General features: G+C 39.1%; 1 protein-coding gene across 47 annotated transcripts in view; it reads right to left on the bottom strand.

Moving 5' to 3' along the window:
* The window catches only part of LOC139751952 (uncharacterized), a 331514-nt gene that overhangs the window by 258358 nt on the left and 55713 nt on the right, over positions 1-17443 (bottom strand). For all 47 annotated transcript variants that reach the window (XR_011713450.1, XR_011713448.1, XR_011713449.1 and 44 more), the window contains exon 4: positions 1965-2054. Coding sequence is in view for 42 of the 47 variants with exons in the window: in XM_071667661.1 (XP_071523762.1) it covers positions 1965-2054 (90 nt within the window). In the remaining 5 variants the exon portion in view is untranslated. The remainder of the gene's footprint in view (positions 1-1964; positions 2055-17443) is intronic.

Below are 17443 nucleotides of genomic sequence, written 5' to 3'. Positions count from 1 at the left end.
AATTGAATTTTGATCCATGTGTTAATTTAATATGCGTAGTCATTAACACTGCCCTTGTTAATTCAAGTTTTTAATGTAAACAGATCTCAATCTCCTATTTCTGCAAATATGCAACATATGCAAGCAACTTGAAAGTATCCTATATCACTTTCAAGAAGATTCCTTGGTGTAATATCTACCAAACTGAGATACAGTAAACTACATATTATTGGTTTTAAATGTTCTGAGATCTGCTTTCATATTCACATATTACAAACCTTACAGCAGTTGCATTAAAAAATCATAAAAAATGTATCACAGTATATACCTCTTAAGGCTGCATTCACGACTGGGAAGGGGTGGGCTTTCACTTCCTTTGCATCTATGACAATCATTTCTCTGTGTCAAATATTGCAGCAACAACTCTATCATTCCCAGATGATATGTATTTCAATATAGACTTTATAATTACCTGTATACTGATGATTATCTTTTGTTTACGAAGGAAATCCCCAGTCCATAGGTATTTTTTTCTTTCTCTACAAATCTTATGGAGCTCAATAAAACTTTCATTGAAAATTCAAGATAATTTTGTTTTCCATGAAATCCTCAGCCCCAACTATTCTGTTCTCTTTCTATATAGATCTTATGAAGCTAACATAGCTTGAAAACTCAGTCTTACTATAATCTTACGATACTTAAAAATCTGATGTCAAATCATCATATCTGAGTTTCTGAATATTTCTAAATCTAATACAAGCTTTAACCAAGCTCTTTTGTTTCTGGACAACTTGTAACATTCTACTTGCAATTCTGGAGCACTCAACATAAAATTTAAGCTAGGTATCAGCAGTCTGAATGCCGTAAACTAGTGCTCCCATGTACTATACTGAATTCAAATAACAAATGGTTCTCCATGTTTCCACTGCATCCTCAACTAAATTAAAAGGGGATATTTATACTGCCTTCTTCACTAACAATACATTTGTTTACAAACATTAGTTTGTATAAGGAGAAGGTGACTTGGGTGGAACATATTACAGTCACACAAATAACTGCCACTGCTGTAAGGTTAAATCAAGAACAATACCCTAAGGTGTGGGGTCATGGCCTGTTGTCCATATGAAAATAAAAAAATGATAATAATAATAATAATAATAATAATAATAATAATAATAATAATGACAACAATAAATATGATGATAATAGTACTAATGGAGCTATGCTCTCAGTTACTGACATCAAACATTTTCATGATAAACAAAGAGATGCTTCTAAATATTAAAGGGTAAGATAATACTTCCCTATACAAGTCGAAAGTTCTGCTAAGCTAGGGATGTGGCTTTTGCAACTCTAATGGGAACAATAAAATACGACAAATTGTTATTAATTGCAAAGATCTTATTGCCAACAAAACAAATTTGCTCAAAATTTTTAACTGATTTTAGTTAAATGAATATTAAAAACACTGGGATACAGTAAAGAAACCATTATGTACAATCAATGAAAAATGTTATATCAATAACCGCTGAAAAACTTTTTTTGAGCAATGTAATGAATAGAAGTATCAATTCTCTTTATATCAAATCTTTACTTATAATAATTTTTTACGTGAAAATGAGCTTTCAAAAGAGCAATTCCATGTTTTCCTTCATTCTGTACACTTTGTTAAATAAAGAAATACGTAGTGAGTAGTCATATCTCTGTTATTTCTTATTCCAGTGAAGGGACTTAACCCATAAGGAAAGAATCAAATATTATGCTGTGTCTTGCTTAATAAAAAGAAAACAACCCGTCACATGAAGTTAACTGTAAGAGGGCTTTATTTCTTTTGGTGAGCTGGTCTAACTCAAGTGCAACTTGACACTTTTTTCTTTTAATTCAACGAAAACAAACTCTTCACTAAATGTCAGCAAATGCTCCAAGGACCTTGACTGGCAACATGATCCCACCCCACTAGGGTTGAAAATGACCATAACACTCACCGCTTGTTGAGCTGCCGGATCATCTCCACCAAAGAGATTATGGGGAAAACCAGCTTCCCCTTCTTCTCCCCAGCCTAACACTGGAGGACCCTGCAAATCACAAATACATAAATCAATCTTAGTATCCATACAACAGCAATACTTTTAATCATAATAATCCAGCCTTAACCATTACTTTAGATGCTTCTGCTTGCCAAAGGGAGTAAATCATTCATGACTTACATTACAAAACATCAATAACATTTCTTAGTGAGTGGTTGGGGGACAATACAAAGAGAAGCACATTACACTCAAAAACAGTTCTATAGCATTTCTTAAATGTTACCTGAAATAATAAAAATATGCAATAAATCATATGAAAATACTCATGACATCTGGGGGTCTTAACTGTTTAAACACATTCTAAAACCCTACTGAAACTGAAGTAAATCAATTCAACTGATATGTCCCTGGATAAATATCTATGGAGAATACCTGACCAGTCATGGTACTGTGGTTATACAGGTATGTGGGCAATGGCTTCCAACAGCCTAACCAACCAAGAGCATACTCAAGGATAGTGGTAACCTGCTGGCTAAGGCTCATCATATATAACTAATTTATCAAATGTATGACAAAAACCTTTACCCTGAACCTCTATGATATATTATCATGCTGGAATGCCTGAGCATCTGACCAACATGACACGAGCTTCAGCAAAGCATTTCCTTGGGGACAGATCAAATACAAAAACAAGGTTGATAGACTTGAATCAATTCTATTCTATTTCTGTTTGGTTGGCTAGTAATGAATCTTGCTCATGATACAACATACGATTTCATAAAAACTTCATCTCTTACAAAAGTTCTCAATCATATCACTTACTACACCTGGTCCCTGCTATCTGGTGACATACTATCCAGTGAACTTCTTAAATGGTATTCTCTAACAAATAAATCAAGTAGATGAGGGGAAAAAATAGAAAAATTCAAAAACCACGAGCAGAAATAAAAGTCCATAGCCTCAGTGGTGGCATCCACCACGACATGGGCAGCTATTCTCGCATGCTTTCCACCACTATGTTTACAGCTGTGTTAATGAAGAATTTCTTGATCAAAGAATGAATAATAACCCTGCTAAAATGGATAAGAAACACCAAGCATTGGCTGTACAAGTAACGTGAAAAAACTGAGATATTACATCAATGAAAAACTGGATGTATTAATGTGAGTGGATGAAGCCCAATCAATGTCAGTGAAACAATTTCTTTTTCCTTATGAGAAAATGTGTTCAAAAATATTGCTTAATAACATATCTCCATTTTCAATCATTAAGTGTATAGTAAACTTGGCTTCATTTAGTTTCACTCAGAGTAATGCATTTGAGGAATGTATCTAAAACATTAATGAGTGCCATTATAAAAATTAACGTAGCCCATGCCATTCTCAATTTGGTAAGGTCTTATTTTCTGTAGATTTTTTAATTATTTTCCTTGATGTTAAAGTGACCAATATCTTCCCATATTAACATAGCCCTCCCCACCATCAGTCTGCTAGGTACAGTTTTCACGGGTTCTCTTGATTATTAAGTGTTCCCTTACTTTTATAATGCACTTCATCTTTGTGGATCAGCACAGCCCTCCCCACTACTAGCATAAGTTAGGTAAGATTAACATGAAGGGAAAGGTTTTGGTTTGGAATTAAATGCCCTTAAAATATACTTCAATGGACCACAACCCTCCCCACTACTAGCATAAGTTAGGTAAGATTTACCTGAAGGGAAAGGTTTTGGTTTGGAAATAAACCCCCTTAAAATATATCTCAATGGACCACAGCCCTCCCCACTACTAGTATAAGTGAGGTAAGATTTACCTGAAGGGAAAGGTTCTGGTTTGGAATTAAACCCCCCTTAAAATATATATCTCAATGGACCAAACCCTATCATTATATGAAGGGGAGGGGGGGAGGGGGGCAAACTCTGTTTCTGGCATGCAGTGATGTTCTTAGAACAAGAGTTGTTTTCGATACCCACAATCAGTTGCCACCCACAGATTATCATATATCCCTCTTCCTCTATCTAAGTTGTAGTGTTCAAGGTCTTTGAACCTTTCACAATAAATCCATCAATTTTACTTGTGTTTATTTCTGAATTCTTTCTAGCCTTAATGGCAACTATATAATACTGCTATATTTCATTCAAGTCTTGAACATCATAAGTATCAATAATTATCTCTGGTGTGTTCTCACTATAATTGCACTAACTGCTTGGGCTGTTTTTCATGGTTGTGTTCTCCATATTCTTGCTTTTCATTTCCAGTCACTGCCACTATCACTTTGATTTCCTAACGTGTTTCATTTGCTATTTACTGTATGGTGTGTAACTATTACATTAAATATCCTTCCATGACTTAATAGTTCAACTTTCTATTCCATGAACTTCAACAAATTATCCTCAGCCAATCTGTATATCCTATGTAGATCTTTATGCAAATTCATTCTCCTCTTCTATGCTTATCATCTAACTTACTCTGGTGTTATCAACAAAGCACCTTCTTATACATTCTTCTATATATCTGTGTCATTACAATTTTTAAAAATTAAAGTCAAGCCAATTTTCAAAAGGAACTTAACATTCACTTTGTCACTTAGCAGAGTCAATACAGCGTCCATTATCTTTTCCTGCATTACAGCATCATATGCTTTTGAGGTGCATAAGCAGTTGCAACCATGTACTCTTTAACTACATTAATGTGGTTGTTATTAATAAAGTGTCTCTGTTCCTTTATCAATTTTTCAAAAACTTTAATTACAAAGTATAGTTTGTTTATAGATGGGGTGGTGATGGAAGTACATGCAAGAGTCTTGGAGAGGGGATAGTATGAAGTCTATAGGGTATATGGGTGCCTGGGAAGAGAGTCATTTGTTATTTGCTGACAACACAGCAGTGGTGGCAGATTTGCGTGAGAAACTAAAGAGGTTGGTGACCGAGTTGAGGAGAGTATGTAAAAAGAGGAAGAAAAAATGTGAATAAAATCAAGGTTATTAGGTTTAGCAGGGTTGAGGGACAGATTAGCTGGGGGAGTTTAAATGGAGAAAATATGAAGGAAGTAAATATTAAAGATACTTGGGAGTGGACATGGCAGCAAATGAAGCTGTGAAAGTGGTGGGAAAGTGGTGGGTTTACGGCCAAAGGTCTGAATCACTAAAGAATGTATGGAAAGAGAGGTCAGTATCTGTAAGGGTAAAAATGGGTATGTTTGAAGGTACTGTAGTCCCAATAATGTTTTCTGGATGCAAGGTATCAGCTACAGATGAGAATGTGCTGAGGGTGGTGGAATGGTAGGAAATGAAATGTTTGAGGGCAATACATGGTGTGGAGTTATTTCAACCTTTTAACAATTGTGATGTGAGATTGTTCTAACCTTTTAAGTCATAAAAGGGTGTGAGAGGTGTAGTAATAAAAGGTTTATGAGTAAGATGAAGAAGGTGTGCCAAATTGCTTTGTACATACAGAGAGAATGAGTGAAGAGAGGTTACTAAGAGGATATAAATGTATGAAGTGGAGGGGACAAGAAGGGGGACCAAATCGGACATGAAAGCACGAAGTATAAATGATTTAGAGTGATTGGGGCCTGAACATGCAGGAGAATGAAAGGCATGTATGAAATAGACTGAATTGGAACAATGTGGTATAGAGGGGTCGAAGTGCTGTGAGAGGAATGAACTTCGGGTACCATGGAAAGGTCTGTGAGATCTGGTTGTGGATAGGGGGCTGTGGTTTTGGTACACTGCCCATGACAGCTAGAGAATGAATGTGAGCGAATGCATTCTTTCTAGGCTAGTTCTTGTCATTACCTTGCTAACGCAGGACATGGCAATCAAGTATGGGGAAAAATAAAAAAAATAAACTCACAAATCTACTGTTAAAATAGAAGCTTTGATCCTCCAGTGAATCAGTGATAAATGAGCCATTTTATGTACTTTAGCTATTCTACATTTATCGAAGCACTGTCTCATCAACAGCATAAATGATTTTCCTTTCGATCTGTGTCTTTCAATAACACTGTGGGAAGTCCACCTGATCTATTGCTGCTATTACTGTGTATCATTCACAGGTATCACATAATCAGTGATGGTATGCTCATCGATATCATTAAGTAACATGCTACTGATATTTCTCTGATTTTTGTGCTAAATGTTCACTTGCACTCATCCCTTAGCAACACAAATGAACTATGGATTATTCTCATACTTCGCTACTGTCTTGACAGGCCCAATTTCTGTTCTAAGATTTATTCACAATTTTTTTTTTTTTCTGTCTCCCGCGTTTGCGAGGTAGCGCAAGGAAACAGACGAAAGAAATGGCCCAACCCACCCCCATACACATGCCTTGATTCAATCCACTGACAGCACGTCAACCCCGGTATACCACATCGATCCAATTCACTCTATTCTTTGCCCTCCTTTCACCCTCCTGCATGTTCAGGCCCCGATCACACAAAATCTTTTTCACTCTATCTTTCCACCTCCAATTTGGTCTCCCTCTTCTCCTCGTTCCCTCCACCTCTGACACATATATCCTCTTGGTCAATCTTTCCTCACACATTCTCTCCATGTGACCAAACCATTTCAAAACACCCTCTTCTGCTCTCTCAACCACGCTCTTTTTATTTCCACACATCTCTCTTACCCTTACGTTACTTACTCGATCAAACCACCTCACAGCACACATTGTCCTCAAACATCTCATTTCCAGCACATCCATCCTCCTGCGCACAACTCTATCCATAGTCCACGCCTCGCAACCATACAACATTGTTGGAACCACTATTCCTTCAAACATACCCATTTTTGCTTTCCGAGATAATGTTCTCGACTTCCACACATTCTTCAAGGCTCCCAGAATTTTTGCCCCCTCCCCCACCCTATGATCCACTTCCGCTTCCATGGTTCCATCCGCTGCCAGATCCACTCCCAGATATCTAAAACACTTCACTTCCTCCAGTTTTTCTGCATTCAAACTCACCTCCCAATTGAATTGACCCTCAACCCTACTGTACCTAATAACCTTGCTCTTATTCACATTTACTCTTAACTTTCTTCTTTCACACACTTTACCAAACTCAGTCACCAGCTTCTGCAGTTTCTTACATGAATCAGCCACCAGCGCTGTATCATCAGCGAACAACAACTGACTCACTTCCCAAGCTCTCTCATCCCCAACAGACTTCATACTTGCCCCTCTTTCCAAAACTCTTGCATTCACCTCCCTAACAACCCCATCCATAAACAAATTAAACAACCATGGAGACATCACACACCCCTGCCGCAAACCTACATTCACTGAGAACCAATCACTTTCCTCTCTTCCTACACGTACACATGCCTTACATCCTCGATAAAAACTTTTCACTGCTTCTAACAACTTGCCTCCCACACCATATATTCTTAATACCTTCCACAAATAGCAACAATAATTTTGGATTCTTTTACATGTTACAGATAGCTTTCTCTTCAATATTTTATTCATTCTTAAGCATCGTGATTAAATTTCTTCCAGTTCAGCATTAATTTTTTTCTGCAGGATCTTTCATCCTCTTTTTAATTAACAATATTCCTTTACTTTTTCCAATTCTCTTCTCTTCCTTCAACGGTTTCTTTCTCAGGCTATCTTACTTTTCATTACTAAATACTTTCTTCTGATAGGTAATGAGGCTTCAGCTATTTCCATTTTCTGCCCTAAATACTGTTGTGTTAGCTGTTACATCTTTACATTGAGAGATATCAACCATCTATTTCTATATTTGAGAGGAGAGTGAAAAAGTATCTACCTATCCACCTGCCATACTGGCTGGGCTAGCTTTCATCTGCATTAAAAAATCATTTGTTCTTGGTTCATCTGGGGCTGATTTCAACATGTTAAGCATTCTGGTTAATGATTCAGCAGTTCCAAGAATGTTTTTTATTTCTCCTAGCAGCACAATGAATAGTCATTCTGTCATATTTCAGTCTCATTTATGGTATATGTTCATAGTGCTAATGAAGACTTCATAACTGTTATCTTCTTTGCCGTGAAGCTTTCATGTTTAACATATTTTCTTTTAGACCTTCAATTTGCTGCAATGCTTAGATCATCATATATCCTTCTCTACTTCTTTCCAGGATATATCACTGGAGTTCTCTCAGCCTTTCATGGTAGTTTAAACGTTCCATCCCTTCAATTATGTTCCTGAAGTGCTTCTGAATCCTACTTTGTTGATTTCTATCAGCTTTGTTCATAACAGTACTACACAGCAGTATCACTTTTACTTCTTATATATAATCCAGGCTGTAGGGAGAAGAAAGAAATGAGAAGGTATACAAGATCTGCTATGGCAGAGATGGTAGAGAATGAGCTGCGGAGTGGTAGAGTGGGTGAAACATAATAGCTTTAGACAGTTTAGGCTTGTGGAAAGAATGCAATCCAGGGAGTTTACAAAGTATAATCATATGATTAAAGGGGTTGCTATGATAGGTAGACAACCTGTGACATGGGGACAAGTACCGGAAGACAAGAAATGCGGTAGAATCCATGAAATGTTATATGCGAAGCAGGCACGTAAGAACTGGGATAAGGAGACTTTTTTTTACCGTGGCCACCCACCTTGACAGGGTACCCAGAGGGAACAGGCATCATAGATATTAAGCCAGACATATATTACATTCTTATCAAAAATGCGAGTTCTCAGAAACATACCATTCATCACCTTATAGTCTTTTTGATATGCTCTCTGAAACCTAGTTTTTTATTTCTGACTAGACCCATATCTTACACATTCATTCCAGTTTCATCACTTTCTATGCTGGGCCTTTATATGGTATTTCTTGCTCCATAACCTACTTGCTCAAATTCATCTTTATCAAAGTACATCAGGTTCAATTCTGCCAATTTGTAAATTGTGAACAACTCCTTTTGCATCCTCTTTTGATGTCTGATATTATTACAAAGAATACAAAGGGTAATACCATTCCCTGTGGTAACCCAGATAAGACATCCTCCTCCTCAGACAAGATTCTGTTTGATACTACTTTGATCTTTGTAAGTTAGAAATATAACCTTACATGTTATATTTGTATATGTATGTGTGTGTATATGGGCATTTATTTATACATATGTGTATATGAGTGGTTGGGCCATGCTTTGTCTGTTTCCTTGTGCTACCTCGCTGATGCGGGAAACAGCGATTAAGTATAAAATGAAATAAATGTCACATTTAGCTAATTTATCTAGAAAAACTGCAGTTTACTTTGTCAAATGCTTTAGCAAAGTCCAGAAAAACAGTATAGGTTTACCTGAACGAGATTCATGGAATCACAAAAATCAATTAACCTCTGAAGCTATTCTCTTTCATCTTACAATTCTTCCTTATATGTCTCAGTCATTTGCTGGTTTTGTATATTTTTTCCTAGCACAAATCAATGTTGGTCTTCATTTATGTAGTTGCTCTTGATTAGATGGTTTTTCATGTCCAATTATCATACTTTTTCAAAATCTATTATTACATGTGACAACGCCAACTGGTATGTACTGTTCAGGTATTTGTATGGATCACATATGCCAAATAAGAATGTCTGCAATCTTGCTTTCACCACACTTTAACTCAATAACAACATTGGTTTCACAAATTCCTGTTTTTGTCTTTCTGAGTAAAGTGACTGGGAGTCCATCTGGTCCTGAACCGAATCTCTTCTGAGCTGATCAATTCACTGATTAAATCATCTACAGTTATTCTTATATCTATGAGTACCTTTTCATCATTATGCCTAATAAGTTCACCTCCCAATCCCTCCTTACATTCTGATTTGTATACAAATTTATATTGATCAATCAACATCCTGCATTTCCTTGGAATAATTTTCATAACCATCTACAATGAAGAGTCCAATCTCTTTTCCCTAATTCTATGTTTGTGAATAGTATCTGGATCGCTTTCCATGTTCTATTATGATTTCTTCTATAATTCATTTTTTGTTCTTTGGGATTTCATCATTACTACATCTACATTCATTTTTTTTTAATTTTTTACTCCATCTTTCCACCTTCAATTTGGTCTCCCACTTCTCCTCGTTCCCTCCACCTCTGACACATATATCCTCTTTGTCAATCTTTCCTCACTCATTCTCTCCATGAGACCAAACCATTTCAATACACCCTATTCTGCTCTCTCAACCACACTCTTTTTATTACCACACATCTCGCTTACCCTTTCATTACCTACTCAATCAAACCACACCACATCACATAATGTCTTCAAACATCTCATTTCCAATACATCCACCCTCCTCCGCACAACCCTATCTATAGCCCACGCCTCACAACCATATGACATTGTTGGAACCACTATTCCTTCAAACATGCCCATTTCTGCTTTCTAAGATAATGTTCTCACCTTCTACACATTTTTCATTGCTCCCAGAACTTTCGCCCCCTCTCCAACCCTGTGACTCAATTCCACTTCCATGGCTCCATCTGCTGCCAAATCCACTCACAGATATCTAAAACACTTCACTTCCTCTAGTTTTTCTCCATTCAAACTTACCTCCCAACTGACTTCTCCCTCAACCCTACTGTGCCTAACAACCTTGCTCTTATTCACATTTACTCTCAGCTTTCTTCTTTCACACACTTTACCAAACTCATTCACCAGCTTCTGCAGTTTCTCACCTGAATCATCCACCAGCACTGTAACATCAGCGAACAACAGCTGACTAACTTCCCAAGCCGTCTCATCTGCAACAGACTGTATACTTGCCCCTCTCTCTTAAACTCTTGCATTCACCTCCCTAACAACCCCATCCATAAGCAAATTAAGGCTCAAAATTACTTCTACATCTGAAAATAGTAATGTCATTTGCAAAAATTAGATCTATCGTACTGATCCCCCTTGTCAGTCTGAGGTTTACCTGCGCAAGGCTCAGTGAATCTCATAAATAATTTAGTCTTTGGAGATATTCTCTTTGATCTGTTGAACCATTACTCTTCTATTTGCAACTGTATTTACATCTGTAATGCACCTTTTTCTTGCCATTCACTACAACATGCTTCACATGCCCTGGTTCAATCCACTGACAGCATGTCCACCCCAGTATACCACATCGTTCCAATTCACTATTCCTTGCATGCCTTTCACCTTCCTGTATGTTAGGCCCCAATAGCTCAAAATCTTTTTCACTCCATCCTTCCACCTCCAATTTGGTCTCCCACTTCTCTTTGTTCCCTCCACCTCTGACACAGACATCCACTTTGTCAACCTTTGTCATTCTTTCCATGTGACCAAACCATTTCAATAACCCCTCTTCTGCTCTCTCAACCACTCTTTTTAATATATATATAGTGTGTTCATCTATTTGTCATACTTAATTGCTGTCTCCCACATCAGCGAGGTAGCGCAAGGAAACACACGAAAGAATGGCCCAACCCAACCACGTAAACTAGAATGATATGGGTAAAACTGAAAGAGGATGGAGAGAGATGGGTGATTATTGGTGCCCATGCACCTGGGCATGAGAAGAAAGATCATGAAAGGCAAGTGTTCTGGGAGCAGCTGAGTGAGCATGTTAGTAGTTTTGATGCACGAGACCGAGTTATAGTGATGGGTGATTTGAATGCAAATGTGAGTATTGTGGCAGTTGAGGGAATAATTGGTGTACATGGGGAGTTCAATGCTGTAAATGGAAATGATGAAGAGCTTGTAGATTTGTGTGCTGAAAAAGGACTGGTGACTGGGAATACCTGGTTCAAAAAAGAGAGATATACATATGTAAGTATACATATGTAAGAAGAAGAGATGACCAGAGAGCGTTATTGGATTACGTGTTAATTGATAGGCGCCTGAAAGAGAGACTTTTGGATGTTAATATGCTGAGACAGGCAACTGGAGGGATGTCTGATCATTACCTTGCAGAGGCGAAGGTGAAGATATGTAGAGGTTTTCAGAAAAGAAGAGAGAATGTTGGGGTGAACAGAGAGGTGCAAGTAAGTGAGCTTGGAAAGGAGACAAGGAGACTTGTGTGAGGAGGTAGCAGGAGAGATTGAGTGCAGAATGGAAAAAGGTGAGAGCAAATGACATAAGGGGAGTGGGGGAGGAATGGGATGTATTTAGGGAAGCAGTGAGGGAGGGCTTGTGCACAAAATGCCTGTGGCATGAGAAAGGTGGGAGGTGGGCAGATTAGAAAGGGTAGTGAGTGGTGGGATGAAGAAGTAAGATTGTTAGTGAAAGAGAAGAGAGAGGCATTTGGACGACTTTTGCACGGAAATAGTGCAAATGACAGGGAGATGTGTAAAAGAAAGAGGCAAGAGGTGAAAAGGGGTAAATGCGAGTTGGGGTGAGAGAGTATCATTAAATTCTAGGAGATGTTTTGGAAGGAGGTAAATAAAATGCGTATGACAATAGAACAAATGGGAACATCAGTGAAGGGGGTAATGGGTAGGTAATAACAAGCAGTGGTGAGGTGAGAGGTATAAGCAGCAAGTACTTTGAAGGTTTGTTGAATGTGTTCGATGATAGAGGGGCAGTTATAGGGTGTTTTAGTAGAGATAGTGCGCGAAGTGACAGGGTCAGGGAGAATGATTTGGTAACAGAGAAGAGGTAGTGTAAGCTTTGCGGAGGATGAAAGCCGGCAAGGCGGCGGGTTTGGATGATATTGCTGTGGAATTTATTTAAAAAGGGGATGACTGTGTTTGTTGACTGGTTCGTGAGGATATTCAATGTATGTATTGTTCATGGGGAAGTGCCTGAGGATCGACAAAATGCATGCATAGTGCCAGAGTACAAAGGCAAAGAGGATAAATGTGAGTGTTCAAATTACACAGGTATAAGTTTGTTGAGTATTCCTGGGAAATTATATGGGAGGGTATTGATTGAGAGGGTAAAGGCATGTACAAAGCATCAAATGGGGGAAGAGAAGTGTGTTTTCAGAGGTGGTAGAGGATGTGTGGATCAGGTGTTTACTTTGAAGAATGTATGTGAGAAATACTTAGAAAAACAAATGGATTTGTATGTAACATTTATTGATCTGGAGAAGGCATATGATAGAGATGCTCTGTGGAAGGTATTAAGAGTATATGGTTTGGGAGGTAAGTTGCAAGACGCAGAGAAAAGCTTTTATTGAGCATGTCCAAAACATACAATGCTCGTTGTATGTTTTGGACAATCACATGCTTACCAAATGGCGTCCTAGCTTCGTCTCTTCGATGTATATCAAATGACTTATATTTCTCTCTTGAGTCTCCCCTGATGATGTGATTATTACACGAAAGTGCACTTGAGAACTTATCGTGTTTCATTTTCCCCGTTGACTCATAGAAATATAGAAATATATTTTTATTTTATTTTTTTTGCTTTGTCGCTGTCTCCCGCGTTTGCGAGGTAGCGCAAGGAAACAGACGAAAGAAATGGCCCAACCCACCCCCATACACATGTATATACATACGTCCACACACGCAAATATACATACCTACACAGCTTTCCATGGTTTACCCCAGACGCTTCACATGCCTTGATTCAATCCACTGACAGCACGTCAACCCCGGTATACCACATCGCTCCAATTCACTCTATTCCTTGCCCTCCTTTCACCCTCCTGCATGTTCAGGCCCCGATCACACAAAATCTTTTTCACTCCATCTTTCCACCTCCAATTTGGTCTCCCTCTTCTCCTCGTTCCCTCCACCTCCGACACATATATCCTCTTGGTCAATCTTTCCTCACTCATTCTCTCCATGTGCCCAAACCACTTCAAAACACCCTCTTCTGCTCTCTCAACCACGCTCTTTTTATTTCCACACATCTCTCTTACCCTTACGTTACTCACTCGATCAAACCACCTCACACCACACATTGTCCTCAAACATCTCATTTCCAGCAAATCCATCCTCCTGCGCACAACTCTATCCATAGCCCAAGCCTCGCAACCATACAACATTGTTGGAACCACTATTCCTTCAAACATACCCATTTTTGCTTTCCGAGATAATATTCTCGACTTCCACACACACACACATATATATATATATATATATATATATATATATATATATATATATATTTTTAGCTTTGTCGCTGTCTCCCGCGTTTGCGAGGTAGCGCAAGGAAACAGACGAAAGAAATGGTCCAACCCACCCCCATACACATGTATATACATACATCCACACACGCAAATATACATAACCTACACAGCTTTCTATGGTTTACCCCAGACGCTTCACATGCCGTGATTCAATCCACTGACAGCACGTCAACCCCAGTATACCACATCGATCCAATTCACTCTATTCCTTGCCCTCCTTTCACCCTCCTGCATGTTCAGGCCCCGATCACACAAAATCTTTTTCACTCCATCTTTCCACCTCCAATTTGGTCTCCCTCTTCTCCTCGTTCCCTCCACCTCCGACACATATATCCTCTTGGTCAATCTTTCCTCACTCATTCTCTCCATGTGCCCAAACCATTTCAAAACACCCTCTTCTGCTCTCTCAACCACGCTCTTTTTATTTCCATACATCTCTCTTACCCTTATGTTACTTACTCGATCAAACCACCTCACACCACACATTGTCCTCAAACTTCTCATTTCCAGCACATCCATCCTCCTGCACACAACTCTATCCATAGCCCATGCCTCGCAACCATACAACATTGTTGGAACCACTATTCCTTCAAACATACCCATTTTTACTTTCCGAGATAATGTTCTCGACTTCCACACATTCTTCAAGGCTCCCAGGATTTTCGCCCCCTCCCCCACCCTATGATCCACTTCCGCTTCCATGGTTCCATCCGCTGCCAGGTCCACTCCCAGATATCTAAAACACTTTACTTCCTCCAGTTTTTCTTCATTCAAACTTACCTCCCAATTGACTTGACCCTCAACCCTACTGTACCTAATAACCTTGCTCTTATTCACATTTACTCTTAACTTTCTTCTTTCACACACTTTACCAAACTCAGTCACCAGCTTCTGCAGTTTCTCACATGAATCAGCCACCAGCGCTGTATCATCAGCGAACAACAACTGACTCACTTCCCAAGCTCTCTCATCCACAACAGACTTCATACTTGCCCCTCTTTCCAAAACTCTTGCATTTACCTCCCTAACAACCCCATCCATAAACAAATTAAACAACCATGGAGACATCACACACCCCTGCCGCAAACCTACATTCACTGAGAACCAATCACTTTCCTCTCTTCCTACACGTACACATGCCTTACATCCTCGATAAAAACTTTTCACTGCTTCTAACAACTTGCCTCCCACACCATATATTCTTAATACCTTCCACAGAGCATCTCTATCAACTCTGTCATATGCCTTCTCCAGATCCATAAATGCTACATACAAATCCATTTGCTTTTCTAAGTATTTCTCACATACATTCTTCAAAGCAAACACCTGATCCACACATCCTCTACCACTTCTGAAACCACACTGCTCTTCCCCAATCTGATGCTCTGTACATGCCTTCACCCTCTCAATCAATACCCTCCCATATAATTTACCAGGAATACTCAACAAACTTATACCTCTGTAATTTGAGCACTCACTCTTATCCCCTTTGCCTTTGTACAATGGCACTATGCACGCATTCCGCCAATCCTCAGGCACCTCACCATGAGTCATACATACATTAAATAACCTTACCAACCAGTCAACAATACAGTCACCCCCTTTTTTAATAAATTCCACTGCAATACCATCCAAACCTGCTGCCTTGCCGGCTTTCATCTTCCGCAAAGCTTTTACTACCTCTTCTCTGTTTACCAAATCATTTTCCCTAACCCTCTCACTTTGCACACCACCTCGACCCAAACACTCTGTCATCAGACACATTCAACAAACCTTCAAAATACTCATTCCATCTCCTTCTCACATCACCACTACTTGTTATCACCTCCCCATTTACGCCCTTCACTGAAGTTCCCATTTGCTCCCTTGTCTTACGCACCCTATTTACCTCCTTCCAGAACATCTTTTTATTCTCCCTAAAATTTACTTATGTATATCTAGCTTTTTAAACCAAGTATTCCCAATCACCAGTCATGTATATCTAGCTTTTTAAACCAAGTATTCCCAATCACCAGTCCTTTTTCAGCACATAAATCTACAAGCTCTTCACCATTTCCATTTACAACACTGAACACCCCATGTATACCAATTATTCCCTCAACTGCCACATTACTCACCTTTGCATTCAAATCACCCATCACTATAACCTGGTCTTGTGCATCAAAACCACTAACACACTCATTTAGCTGCTCCCAAAACACTTGCCTGAGTTTGGTAAAGTGTGTGAAAGAAGAAAGTTAAGAGCAAATGTGAATAAGAGCAAGGTACAGTAGGGTTGAGGGTCAAGTCAATTGGGAGGTAAGTTTGAATGGAGAAAAACTGGAGGAAGTAAAGTGTTTTAGATATCTGGGAGTGGATCTGGCAGCGGATGGAACCATGGAAGCAGATGTGAATCATAGGGTGGGGGAGGGGGCGAAAATCCTGGGAGCCTTGAAGAATGTGTGGAAGTCAAGAACATTATCTCGGAAAACAAAAATGGGTATGTTTGAAGGAATAGTGGTTCCAACAATGTTGTATGGTTGCGAGGCGTGGGCTATGGATAGAGTTGTGCGCAGGAGGGTGGATGTGCTAGAAATTAGATGTTTGAGGACAATGTGTGGTGTGAGGTGGTTTGATCGAGTAAGTAAGGTCTGTATAAGTGCATGTGTGGGTGTGTATGTATATACATGTGTATGTGGGTGGGTTGGGCCATTCTTTCGTCTGTTTCCTTGCGCTACCTCGCTAACACGGGAGACAGCGACAAAGTATAATAATAATAATAATAATAATAAATATATATATATTCATACTTATTATGCTTAACTGCTGTTTCTTACATCAGTGAAGCAGCGCAAGGAAACAGACGAAGAATGGCTCAACCGCACATATACACGTACATAAATGCCCATACACGCACATATACATTTAAACGCATAAATATATATACATACACAGACATATACATATATACACAAGTATATATTCATACCTGCTGCCTTCATCCACTCCCGTCGTCACCCCACCACACAGGAAACAGCATTCCGCCCCCCTCCAGCAAGGCAGCGCCAAGGAAACGCAAAAAAAAGGCCATATGCATTCACACTCAGTCTCTAGCTATAATGTGTAATGCACCACAGCCACAGATTCCTATCCACATCCAGGGCCCACAGACCTTTCCATGGTTTACCACAGACGTTTCACTTGCCCTGGTTCAGTCCATTGACAGCATGTCCACCCCGGTATACCACATCGTTCCAATTCACTCTATTCCTTGCCCACCTTTCACCCTCTTGTATGTTCAGGCCCTGTTCACTCTAAATCTTTTTCACTCCATCCTTCCACCTCCAATGTGGTCTCCTGCTTCTCCTTGTTCCCTTCACCTCTGACACATATATCCTCTTTGTCAATCTTTCC

The sequence above is a fragment of the Panulirus ornatus genome, chromosome 12 (genome assembly GCF_036320965.1).
Source record: "Panulirus ornatus isolate Po-2019 chromosome 12, ASM3632096v1, whole genome shotgun sequence".
Lineage (NCBI taxonomy): Eukaryota > Metazoa > Arthropoda > Malacostraca > Decapoda > Palinuridae > Panulirus > Panulirus ornatus.
The sequence above is the reverse complement of the archived record's forward strand: the minus strand, read 5'-3'. Positions and strand labels throughout refer to the sequence as shown.